At 45.9% G+C, this 12706-nt stretch overlaps 1 protein-coding gene across 1 annotated transcript; it reads right to left on the bottom strand.

Annotated features, from left to right (window-relative positions):
- Positions 1-4364: 4364 nt before the first annotated feature.
- On the bottom strand, positions 4365-10264 carry mrpl9 (mitochondrial ribosomal protein L9). Its single transcript, XM_064345416.1, has 7 exons — positions 9963-10264; positions 9229-9388; positions 8627-8751; positions 8109-8162; positions 7571-7672; positions 7257-7340; positions 4365-6985 (listed from the first exon to the last, which is right to left on the bottom strand). The coding sequence occupies exons 1-7, from the start codon at positions 10059-10061 to the stop codon at positions 6677-6679; spliced, it is 933 nt and encodes a 310-aa protein (XP_064201486.1). The 5' UTR covers positions 10062-10264; the 3' UTR covers positions 4365-6676.
- Between the last annotated feature and the right edge of the window lie 2442 nt (positions 10265-12706).

Raw genomic sequence — 12706 nt, 5'->3', positions numbered from 1 at the left:
TATCAACAAGCGCCCTTGTAATGCTGCCTGTTGGCCAGCAGATAGCACCATTGATGGAAAAAGTCACTGATGCTACTATCTACAGAGGGTTCACAAGCCTTTTCACCAGAGTTTAGAGCAGTTGTAACTAGCCCTGTTCCTGGTGATCTAACGTCCCGTAGGTTTTCACTCCGACCCTAACAAAGCACACCTCGTTCAACAGCTGATAATCTTTGCTGAGTTGACAATTAGGGTTACAATGATAACATACAGGATGGTAGATCTGCAGGAACAGGGTTCATTACCACTGGTTTAGAGGATCAAGTGTATTTGAGGACCTATTAATGAAATGAGGGTCATGAAACTTGCTTATTCAGTGTTGACCTTTACCTACATTGCACCCTTGAGGAAGCTTATTATATATTGTACACGCAGTACTCAAACTATTTGCCTGGCAGTTTTCCGAAGCAGGATTATCCATCCTGTTGCCCATAGACATCAAATTCATTATGTTGCCATGGAAACATCAATAGCAGGGGAAAAAAGTGTCTTGTTGGATTGTTGTATTGTGACATCACAGGAGACGGGTACTGTCACTGTTCTCTTTAATAAGAACTCACCTTGTCTGGTTCAGACAGTCTGCTTATCTGAAGTTTGGTATGTACTTCAAATGACCTCTTGAAAATAACACCGAAGACTGTCGCCTGTTACATCCAGAAAATGGTAAGGTGCAACCCGATGAATAAAAGGGTCTATTTTCTATGCCATTCTATACTAATTTCAATCTGTTCTTACAACTTGTGTACTGATACTTCGACTTGTTAAAGGATAACACCGGTAATTTACGTTCTTTTCAGTATTGTCAACATATCCTATGAAAAGACCAACACCGATAATGTTTCTGTCCAACTCTCAGTGAATTTATCCTATGAACAATTATTTTCCATCCAGCCAACACCTATATGCCCCAAGTCAGATCTCCATTGTTGTCCAAAAAAAGTCATTTTAAAACAAGTCTAGAAGCATACTGCTGCTTCGTTTAGCATAATTTACCATTACAAAGAACCTGTCCTTTGGACTTTTTACTGAAACAACTTAATAAAGAGACAACCATTGCATTTTTGATATGTGGAGAGTAGTTCACCGCAGCATGGAAACCAAATCGTCCCCATCGAAATGAACACTTTGCTCCATTTTTAAGTAAATTTGGCAAAAACTTCACGGGCCATGTTTTTCGTGAGAAGAGGTTGCATTGCCTGAAAATGACAATAAGCCTTTCTGAGCGGTATTTCAGGACTGCAGCGCATTCGCTGAAATGAATGGTTTTCCTGGTTGAACGCTAAATGGGGGAAGATGTAAAAAAAAAAAAAAAAAAGCACTGAAGCATTGGACAGAAACATTTTTGGTTTTGGTATTTTCATAGGATATGTTGAAAATGAGCAGGGATATCCAGATAGTAAGCCAGACAGTAAGATAGTTATCAGGGTTACCCAGATAGTAAGAGACTCAGATCTCCGAATCCAGCCCGGCAGTGCTGACTGCGGCCCAGAGTTGCTTGCTATCTCAATTATCTCCTATAAAGCCCTGAAATACAGATGCAAGTGTATTTCCAGACCAATGTTTTTCATTTAACGATGGCCCCACCGCCCCCACCCCACAGGACACCCGAAACCTAAAAAGGCCAACTGCACCCATCCTGCCTCCGGACGGGGGCCCCCAGCGACCCCACCTGGGGCCCGTCACGCGGTCGGTGGCCGCCGGCAAACCCCGCCCGGAGAGGAGGGCGCCAAACCCAAAGAGGCCGCCGTCCCGCCGTCCCGACTGCTTTTCGGAGAAGTACCGCCGACTGATGGAGGCGATGGGCGGGAGCGACAAGGGCGCGGGCGCGGGGGCGGGCGGGTCGAGCCCGGGGGGCCAGCGAGACCAGGGGGCCCACGGAGGTCCCCAGCAGAGCCCCAGGCACCCCGACAGCTACTCCGTCAAGTTCCGCACACTCATGGAAGTGATGGGGCGGAGCGAGGAGAAAAGGGCGGGGCCCGACGGCGGGAACGTCGCCGTGGCGACTCCCACGACCGAGGCAAAAGGCGCCAAGGAGGAGCGCAGCGGTGCGGAGAGAGAGAGCGGCGGCGGAGGAGGACAGGAGAAAAGCAGGAGCGAGGATCCTGGCCCTCTTCAGAACGAGGAGGAGGAGGACGAAGAACACGACAACAGCGCGGAGCTGGATTGGATGGCCGCCATGGTCGAGGCGCTGATTGACGGAGAACTCCACCAATCGCAGATTCAGGAGCCCGAGGCTGTCCGTACGTCCCCGCCCACAACACAGCCTATCCCGGTTCCTGGACCAATCGGGACAGAGCGACGGTCCCCCGGCACACGGGACGGTATCCGTGTGACCTCTGACCTGGAATACTCCTTCTTTGAAGACGTCCTGATGGGACAGCAGCTGCCAATCCCTCCTCTCTCTCTCGGGCAGAATTTGGACTTGGGCCAGGACCCCCTCGATGACTTCTCTCTATCTGACTGGCCGTTCCTCACAGACGTGGATCTGTTCCTCCCCAAGCCCTCCGAACCCAACACCCAGCCAGGACAGGGTCCCATCACACCCCCATCTGTGCCTGGCAATGCTCACCGTGGCAACGGGGTCGGCCATCTTGAAAATTAACTGACGAAGAAGAGTTTTTGCTGGAACAACATCCACATCCTTTTTTAAAATCTGAAATCATCACGAGAATTGAACCACCAATTGCAACCATATTTTTAAAAAATCATTTCAAGATATGAGATTTGTAGCAAAGAATCAGGATAAGAATGAGATCTCAGAAAAGATTACCTTTACCTTTGCCATTATGTTCACAACTTCAGCCTGGTCATCTCTGATAGCTAGAAGTATCTCAACACACTTAAAAGTGAATCAATGTTTTCAAATTAATGGATAACAATATCTACTACAATTTCCAAAATATTTTTCTTTTGTATTACATCCAGAAAATTTCAAGAGAATAATTGTTTCAAACATCAGCAGAAATCAAGATTCCCAATTATGGCATTCTGTATTTTCTCAATGATAGTGATATTTTCCAAAAAAAAAATAGAAGAGAGAATAAAGTAGAAGTAGAAAAAGTCCCTGAAAATACACCAAATTATATTATAATTATGAAATTATGACATAACGTAATTCCACCTGTGGAGATCATTGTGAGGCGCCACTGTTATCCAAGTATGAGTAATACTGAAGTAGGGTACTCAAGTCTGGCCCCCAGGGTCAGCAGTACAGCTGGTTTTCTCTTCTGCCTGATTGGCCAGAGGTCACCCTCACCAGGTGCGTCAGGTTTAAATCGCTCCCTGATTGGAGGAGAGGACTGAAAGCCAGCCGCACCACTGGCCTCGAGGGCCAGATTTGAGGATCCCTGTATGATTAGGAACAGCACTTTCACTCTTCTGTGCATTCATTTTAGCAGTCTTTGGTTCCAGGCCTCTCTGCTCTAAGCTGCTGTTGCCCTGTGCCTGTTTCTTCATTTTCAGTGCTTCTGGGATGTGTAGTTTTGTTCCGTAATAATGTATCATGTACAGAGTATCATGCCTTCTGAAAAAAAGAGAATGTTCCAGATAAAGAAGCTGAATGCAGCTCTAGCAATGCCTGTTGTGGGGCTAATTCTTTTTTCCCCATTAGAAAAAAACAGCAGGATCATTTCCAGACAATCGCACTGAAGCCACGCCTACATGCAATAAGCAGCTGTGTGTGAAGCTTACATGTTCTCTCCGTGTCCGCGTGGGTTTCTTCCGGGTACTCCGGTTTCCTCCTGCAGTCCAAAGACATGCAGGTTAGGCTAATTGAAGAGTCAAAATTGCCCCTAGGTATGAGTGTGTGAGTGAATGGTGTGTGTGCCCAGCGATGGACTGGCGACTTATCCAGGGTATATTCCTGCCTCTCGCCAAATGCACGATGGGATAGACTCCAGCACCCCACAGAGATCCTGACCAAGATCAGCAGTTTACATAATGGATGGATGGAAACGAAAAAAAAGTAAAAGAACTGGCTTTATAAACACTAGCCGCGAAACTTAGAGAAATGAAACGATAATGACCCAGACCTCATGTATTTGTTTGCAATGGAACAGTTATGGGACTTTATCAATGAAGCTGTAAGGTCAGGTATCTAATGAACCGAAGAGGATTTCTGATTGGCTGCTTGCTGGCAGCATACACGTCCAGTGTCTTTTTTGTGCAGCTAACAAATGAAGATTTTACAGATGAACGAGACCGCCGAACTGAAGTTTCTTAATATCAAAATTATATCCATTTATTAAACTAAAAATCAAACACAGCGTTTTTATATTTTCCTGCAAGAAAGTTTTGGTGAATGCACATTTCTGCTTGACACGGTGTTCCACAGAGCGAAGCGAAGTTTAATTGAGTTTTGCGAGACGCGAAGCAGGCTGAAAGTTCAGCCACAGAAAATCTGAGACAGTGAACCGACCGCGATGCGCACACCTCATTTTGCCTTGTAAATGTCCTCTCTAGTGCATCATAAAGCATTGTACCCATGCTGTAAATGCCCTTCAGTGCAAACGCAATGCACTCTGCACTCAACCATAAGAGCAGGAGCTGAAGCACATAACTGCGTTCTTACACGTCCTGAGTTCCACAGGGGGGGAAGAAAAAGAAAAAAAAAAAAAAAAGAGAGAGAACATCTATTCATAGAATGGCATTCGCATTCCGAGTTCCCCGGATTAAATTAAAAGGGTCACAACGACCCCCCATTTACGTGCGCCCCACTCCGAATAATGACCCACCTTGCGGTTCGGTCCATTTTTGGCCGGACCGCAACAGCAGGGCCAGCCCTACAAACGCGAATGTCTGTGACTGACTGAGTGAGTGAGTGATGAAGTTACACCATTGGTCGGCCGAGTTATATGAAGTTACACCATTGGTCAGCAGGAGAGGTCCAGCCATATACTAGGTTTTGACCTGGTCTTGTTGCCATTTACATGAGTCATGAAAGGAACAACCAAATGTTATTCCTGTACACATGGTTAGGACCAATGATTTGTTTCGGTCCATTGACTTAGGGAAATGATTTACATACTACAACCGCCACCGCCCCCCCCCAACCCCCCACCCCCCCGCCAACAAAGACTGCAAGATGCTGGATTTTGTGATACTGTATTTTTTCTTTGCACTCCTACAAAATGCAACCGTCGCCATCTCATTAATATTCAAAACATGTTTCCTTTAGCCTGGACTTCTGCAGACACACTTCAAAGACTTGGCGAGCCACCTGGTCGTGTCGAGAGCCCGCTGGATGACTAATCTCTCACGACGCGCGGATTCACACGTCGTTTTTATTACTTTACAAAATGGCGGCCGCGGGTACACATCGCTGCTTATGAGTGACACCTCGTGAACCGGGCTGTCAATCACAGCCCCGGCGACGAGCCAATCCGAGGGCTTGCTCTCCAAAGCGAAACGTGCTCGGCACAAATGGGTGCGTCACGGCTGCTGGCAGCTTAAACTTTTAGGGTTTGTGAAGTCTCTTTTAACATCAGTCTCACTCTTTATACCCATCACGAGGGCAAAAGCTTCCAGGGTTCTGTATCTGTACAGTATCTCAGCATATGAGAGCTGATCTGAGATCAGGTTTTCCCCTGTCCATATCCCAATCATAACCATAAACAGCCAAAAGCCACAACTGATCCTAGATCAGCGCTTGTACGCCGGGATGCTTTATGACCGTAGGCTCATTTTTGTTTTGTCCTTCCCCCCCTCCCACCCAAACAAGAACAAGATAAGAAGAGGGACACCATTTCACACCCAATAGTTAACACAGGACCCTTGATGATGACGGTGATGATACTAGCGATGAGGATGATGATTATGCTTTCACAAGCAGGTGCTCTGGTCAAACTCCATGACATACCAGGCTTGGGGTTGATCCCATTTTAAACCAGCCTATTCAGAAAATCAACTGAAATTCAGTTCATGAACTGAAATGTCCACCCGGAACCCGGACACATGCAATTCTCAGTTCATTAACTGAATTTCAGAGGATTCCCACAGAATGGAAATGACCCCACCAACCTGATTTGACACATTTGCATAACAAAGAGAAGAAACAAGCCAGGATTACACAGAAACGCTTTTCAACCAATAACGGCATAGAGCCACAGCCACGCCCCCCATGGGGATGATGTAATGCGAGTCAGTGAAATCACAAAGAGTTGGGTGGGGGAGTAGTTAGGTGCAAGTCTAGACTGAGAGTGCTTTGGACGTGTTTTCTTCAGTCACCACTGGGGAAATGTCTCTGGCATATTAGACAATGCTTTAAATAAGAGATTTTAACGATGCACCTCTCCCCCCCCCCCCCCACTCGCTGGTGTCAGCGGTCCTGAAACGGACGTTGGGCCGTGTTACGGGTCGTTCTTGGCTGGCTCGTCTGAGCCAGGCCTTTTGGTTTCCCCCTGTGGTGCCGGCTCCACTCCCTGCGGCACTGGCTCCTCCCCCTGCGGTGCCGGCTCCACCCCCTGCGGCACTGGCTCCTCCCCCTGCGGTGCCGGCTCCACCCCCTGCGGCACTGGCTCCTCCCCCTGCGGCATTGGCTCCTCCCCCTGCGGTGCCGGCTCCACCCCCTGCGGCATCAGCTCCGCTCCCTGCGGCGTTGACTCCTCCCCCTGCGGTGCCGGCTCCACCCCCTGCGGCATCAGCTCCGCTCCCTGCGGCGTTGACTCCTCCCCCTGCGGTGCCGGCTCCTCCCCTGCGGCATCAGCTCCGCTCCCTGCGGCGTTGGCTCCTCCCCCTGCGGTGCCGGCTCCACCCCCTGCGGCATCAGCTCCGCTCCCTGCGGCGTTGACTCCTCCCCCTGCAGTGCCGGCTCCTCCCCCTGCGGCATCAGCTCCGCTCCCTGCGGTGTGGGCTCCTCCCCCTTCTGCCATTTCTTGCGACTTTTCGTCCTGGGTTTCTCATAATTCACCACGGACATGGGGACGCGCACTGTGTCCAGCCCGTTCACCTGCGAAATGCAACCGGCCAGTGAGATGAGAGCCCCTCTGCGGCTAGTCCAATCGGACGTGAGTCACTGTGTGGTTCAACCAATGAGGTTAGCTTCCCTCTGCAGCTGTTATATAAACTCAAGAAAGGCATTTGATTCAACAGTAAGATCTGTTAGCATACTGTTCCAGTGATGACTGTAGTTTGTTTAAATTAAAATTTCTAATGGAATTGCTACACTGAACAAAAAACGTTCAAAACTTTTCCAGCCACGGTCAGTTTTGCAGACCTACCGTAACTTCACACCAGTACTCTCCCCATCGCGTGATTGGCTCTTCTGGAAGCGTCAGGGCATGGGGCGAGACAAACACTCCTAGCTATTGGGCAAAAAAAAAAAAAAAAAAGTGTTTGTGATGTCACAATCGCCATGTTACCCAGGCCAGTGCTATTGTGCTCCCATAGCAACCATCACCTGGATATAGAAAAGGGCCAAAAATAAAAAAAATCTATAATCTGATTTAGTGAATTATGTGTAAAGCCCTTAACCTTTACCTGAGAAAGACCCCATAGCTCTGTTATTATACAGCATTTACCACCAACAACTCACCCTCCGGAGGAAATGGCGGCAGACGATTTCTTTAGTCAGCTCGTACTGCACGTTGTTCCTCATACCCACTTCCAGGCGACAGCCTTTCAGGAACTTCACTGTCTGAAGAAACAGACACAAACAGATACAGTCTTAAGGAGGGGCCCATGAGAAAGCTCATACAATAAAAGGACCGTGGAAACCAAGAGACAACTAGCAGCACGTTTCACAACCTCAGAAAATGTTCAGCACAAAAACTCAGATGCGTTTCCCTAAAAGACCATTGAGTGGCACAAAGCGGCTGGGCGTTGGTGAGTTAAAGTGTAGGCGCGAGTATGTTTGCATGTGCTTTTGTGTGTGTATGTGTGAGCGTGTCTACATGTGTGTGAGTGCGTGCATGTATGCATGTGCTCATGTGCGTGTGTGTATGTATTCATGTGCGTGTAAGTATGCATATATATATGTGTGTGTGTGTGTGTGCCTGCATGCATGTATGCATGTGCGCGTGTGTGTGGGTGTGTGTACGTGTGTGCATGGGGTTTCCTGCCCCTGCTCTCACCAGCTCTCCTGTGCGAGTCTGGGTCCTCCCCTCCAGCTTCCCCTCCTGCAGCTGCTGTAAGGGAACCAACAAGAACCGAAACACCTGAGCACTGGACCTCAGCGGAATACTGCGCCTGCATGCCGCGGTCGCGCTGGCGTCCCGTCAGGACGCTCAGGGAAAACTAAGCAGAGACGGAAAGTCCAGGTTCAGAAAGTAAAGGTTGGGGGTGGAAGAAACACACGGCAGGACTTTCTGACCCCCGGACTTTCCACCTCTGACACGTAGAGACCGCGTGACCGTAACACGGCGACATCCACATGAATACTCAGGCAGAACGGCAGCACGTGTTCAATTCTTCATTTCTTAACATCTCACTTACATTCAGCGTCTTACATGGAGACTGCACGCTTACTCTCTTCCGGCGGCCATTTTGAGAGCTTAAATAAATACATTTACTCGCTTCCAGCAGCCATTTTGAGAGTTTAAATGCGCAAGGAAACCATACGAAGCAAATAAATGAAGGAGCACGCCCTCACCTTTTTTTCATCCAGGAACATCTGCTTGTTTTCGGGGGAGGGGTACACAGCGAGCCCCTCTGCCAGGAGCTTGTTGCGCCCCACAGACTTCTTCACGATGACCGTGTCTCCCCGGCCCCCAAACTCTGACACCATACAAATTAAGGAGGGGCACATCTTAAACACAGTGTTTCACCATCCCTTCTCCCCACTGCATTAATGTGACTACCAGCAGAGAAGTGTGAGATTTCAGAATTGGTAGTACACTGTACTACCCAAATACTCAAATCTGGCTTTTGAGGCCAGTAGTACGGATTGTCTTCCTTCATAACCGATTAATTGAGTGATTAATGTCACCGGTTGGCCTGGCGTCCCAGGTCTAATTCAGTCCATGTTTAGAGGGGAAGAATGAAAACCAACAGCACTACCAGCCCCAGAGCAATAATAGCAATCATGCTGTAAAATTCAACACAGTTTCAGTTTATAACACAGCGCATAGCGTTTCTCTAATCCGTAATGCAGCCGAGTATCCAGCTGTAGAACTCTAGAAAGCTGAAGGCCAGACCAGTCGAATCAGAGGTCAGAGAATGTGATCGAATCCTGCCGCTGGTTCACCGACTCACTGGGAACGGTCTGTGTCAGAATGAGCTCCATCTTCTCCTTCGGAAGGTGCTTGGTGTCTTCCACCAATTTGTAGACCCGATGCCGCCTGGGGTGGAGCCGAGGCGGCCGTCCTTCCTTCGAGAGCGGTACCTGCCACCATCGCTCAACAACGACCGTGTTCTGCGCGGAGAAAATGATGTCACCAACGCTGCCTGTACACAGTGAGCTACATAGGGACGAAATCCTGTGTAGAAGACTAAATTTCAACTAAAAACGGGGCGTGTGTGATTAACAATCATTGTTACCGATCAAATTGTCTTAATTAGCACGAAAAAAACGGGAGCAATCTGTAGCCAGATATAGCCATTCGCTAGCAAATGAGATACATTAGCCTACATGAATCTGTGCAATTACAGGTGTATGATAAAACAATAGGACGGGTCAATATAGGCAGATCCTTGCTGAAACGAGCTTTCATGCCATCGTTATTAAAACAAATAGGGGCGTCGATCTCGTTGAGTTAAACGTATTTAAATAACATATCGATTCACCTGTATGACTCGATAGACACGGATTCTGAATTTAGTTTCCAGGGATAAACTAACAAGCTGGTTACGTAGCTAGCCAACCTAGCTAAGTGTATTGTAGAGGGGTACAGGTATCAATTGTACAGTAATTCTGCATGTATTGTCAATGTACAAGCTAAGTAGCACATTTCCTGACAAATGATTACTAGATACCCTTAAACGCTTACCTTGCACGCAGTTTGTGAGAAGTTTTTAACAGGAGAAACCGTCACTCTACTGAACTCCCGGGTGAGACCTTCAAGGACATAACGGCTCCGGCACCACATGGTTAGCCGGTAAGCAATAGAGCAAAACACCCGTTTCCCTTTAAAAGTGAAATAAATGTGAAAATACTTGTTGTCTTCAATAACACGTAGTTACCATGATCTAATAAAGCTGTAAGTGTTCTGTAAATGTTACTCTCAACAAAAACGGAGGGACCAAAAAAGCATGACAGTGCGACGCCGATTAAAGAAGGTCCCCACTGGCGTTCATAACTGATATTGGTTCTACTCTCTTCATTATTGTTCACTGATAGAAACGGTTTTATGGTGTCTTTTCTGACTGCTTATTTGATCCTATTCATGATATTTTACTTTTTGTGTTCACTAGCTGACAAAGTATTGAATAGCTATAGATATATCATATATAAATACATCAATTGATGCTAGCCGTTAAGTAATATTATTTATTAATTGTAGCCTACATTGTCTATTCATATAACATTTTGTGTTTTATTGAATGAAAACCGAATAAAATTTTAAATGAAAAAATATAATATTCAGGAAGGAATTCATTCAATGAGGAAATGCAATGTGCTTCCACGGGTCTGGGAACCAATCTAATCTGGGATCCTGAGACGCAGGAATAGACTGGCTTTCATCTGGCTTTCACCCAGCTCAGTTGAAAAACGGGGATTGTGCGCAGACCCCTGACTTCATTCAAACATTTAAACAGAGCTGGAGATTTGTTTTTTCTTTCAGGAGAACCGTACACAGATATGCACACGTGCACACGCGCGCGCTCGCCTACCCACGCCCGCGCAGCAGCGTTTGTTGATCTCTTGGGATTTTTTTGTTTTGCTTTGTTTATCAGAGGCCATTCTCAGAGATTATAGATTAAATCTCCACTTTGACCTGCCGCTCAACAGAATTAAACACTTGTTGGTAAAGTACCGCAGACTAAACTGGAAATAAGGAGTGACCACGGCCTATGGCAGACTTCAGTTTAGTGAATTACCCTGACATGATTGCACGGTTGACGTTCTATGCCGACAGACATTTCACGGAAAGCTTTTAACGCAATATACATTATCTGTTTATATCGGCGGAGGTTTTTAATCACTACAATAAAGATTAAAGGCCTTGTTCAATGGTACAATGGCCAGGTCCCACCAGGTTTTGAACCTACAGCCTTCTGGACCTAAATCAAGTTCCCCATATGCTCAACAGGCTACCATACACCTATTCAGCCAAGAGCATTCATAAAAACGTGTTTCATCGTGGGAGTCACTTTAATTGCTCAATAGATTGCACCTTATGTCAAAAGAATATACCATGAACATAAGTCTCAATTATAGCCTATAGCCAATTTTTTATTAAAGCGTTGGCGCATTCATTCTCAGAAATGTAAGCAGTTTGTCCTTGAAGGAATACATTTCCCAAATGTACCCTGAAAGTCCTCATTTTTTAGTAAATATAATTTTTTTAGTTCCCAGTAAGTAATTTTTGAGACTAATAAATAGGCCTACGGTGCCATGAAAAGGTGAAAAATTTCCCCCCCTTCCTGATTTCCTTTATTATTGCGTATTTGTTACACAGAATGGTTTCAGATCTCTAGACAAAATGTAATATTTGACAAAGGGAACCTGAGTAAACACAAAACACATCTTTAAAATTATTATTTCATTTATTTAATAAAAAAAGTTATCAAACACCCATTTAACCCTTGTGAAAAGTGATTGCCCTCTTAGTTACTCAATCAACCAAAATATTACATTTTGTCTCTAGATCTGAAACCATAAATATGCAATAATAGAGGAAATCAGGAAATGAGCAAATATTTTGAAGGCACTACCATTTACAAGCAAAAAAGACAAATTATGCTTTGCTATAAATTAATTATATATATTGCTGGCTGGGGGATAGGCTTTCATGTATTATCTATGGGGCTCCGGTGGCACCCCAGTGAGAGACGTTTGGATCTTTTTAGACACGTTTTCATATATTTTATGAAAATGTGTCTAAAAAGTGTTTTTGGTACATTGGTACACTCGTATATTTACAAAATATACATTTTGATCCTTGCTATTCCTACTTTATTTCCTTTTTAAAAATATATTTATGGGCTTTTTCTACTTTATTGGACAGGACAGTGTAGAGAAACAGGAAGGACGGGGAAAGAGAGGGAGAGACATGCGACAAGGGTCCCCGCGACCAACGCGACTGAATGGCAGTGGAAGAGCACACAGTTTCCGCGGACACCGTTCTACCTTATGTTTTGGTAGATTGCGCGGAGATAGGCAATGAACACGTGCGTGGATAGCTTTAGTGTTTGATGCAACGAAGGACCGAGCTGGGAACCTTTGGTTATGAGGAGTGACCGGTGTACTTACTTAATGCTTCTTATCTAGCTTCACGGGCGGTAGTTGTCTGTGGTGCTGAACTGAGTAATATTGACAGACGGAAGCGTGCATACGCGTGATTTCAATGACTAGAGACTGTTTTCAAAACTGTTGCGGCATGAAAATATAAAGTTCGATTGTGTAGGCCTACTTTGGAAATAAGTGACGAGATTAAATCAGGAGCCACACAAGGCTCATATCCATGTTTATTATTATAATAAAATAATAATAATAATAATAATAATAATAATAATAATAATAATAATAATAACAACAATAAACGCTCAATAAGGCTCATTTAGCCTTGAT

Source organism: Anguilla rostrata, chromosome 8 (assembly GCF_018555375.3).
Source record: "Anguilla rostrata isolate EN2019 chromosome 8, ASM1855537v3, whole genome shotgun sequence".
Classification (NCBI taxonomy): Eukaryota; Metazoa; Chordata; class Actinopteri; order Anguilliformes; family Anguillidae; genus Anguilla; species Anguilla rostrata.
The sequence above is the reverse complement of the archived record's forward strand: the minus strand, read 5'-3'. Positions and strand labels throughout refer to the sequence as shown.

Coding starts and splice junctions, on each gene's coding strand:
- mrpl9 (XM_064345416.1), bottom strand. CDS start 10,061: ATGTGGTGCCGGAGCCGTTATGTCCTTGAAGGTCTCACCCGGGAGTTC. Junction 8,752..9,228: donor TCTGACACAGACCGTTCCCA/GTGAGTCGGTGA, acceptor GTATGGTGTCAG/AGTTTGGGGGCCGGGGAGAC. Junction 7,341..7,570: donor GCCGCCATTTCCTCCGGAGG/GTGAGTTGTTGG, acceptor TTTGCCCAATAG/CTAGGAGTGTTTGTCTCGCC.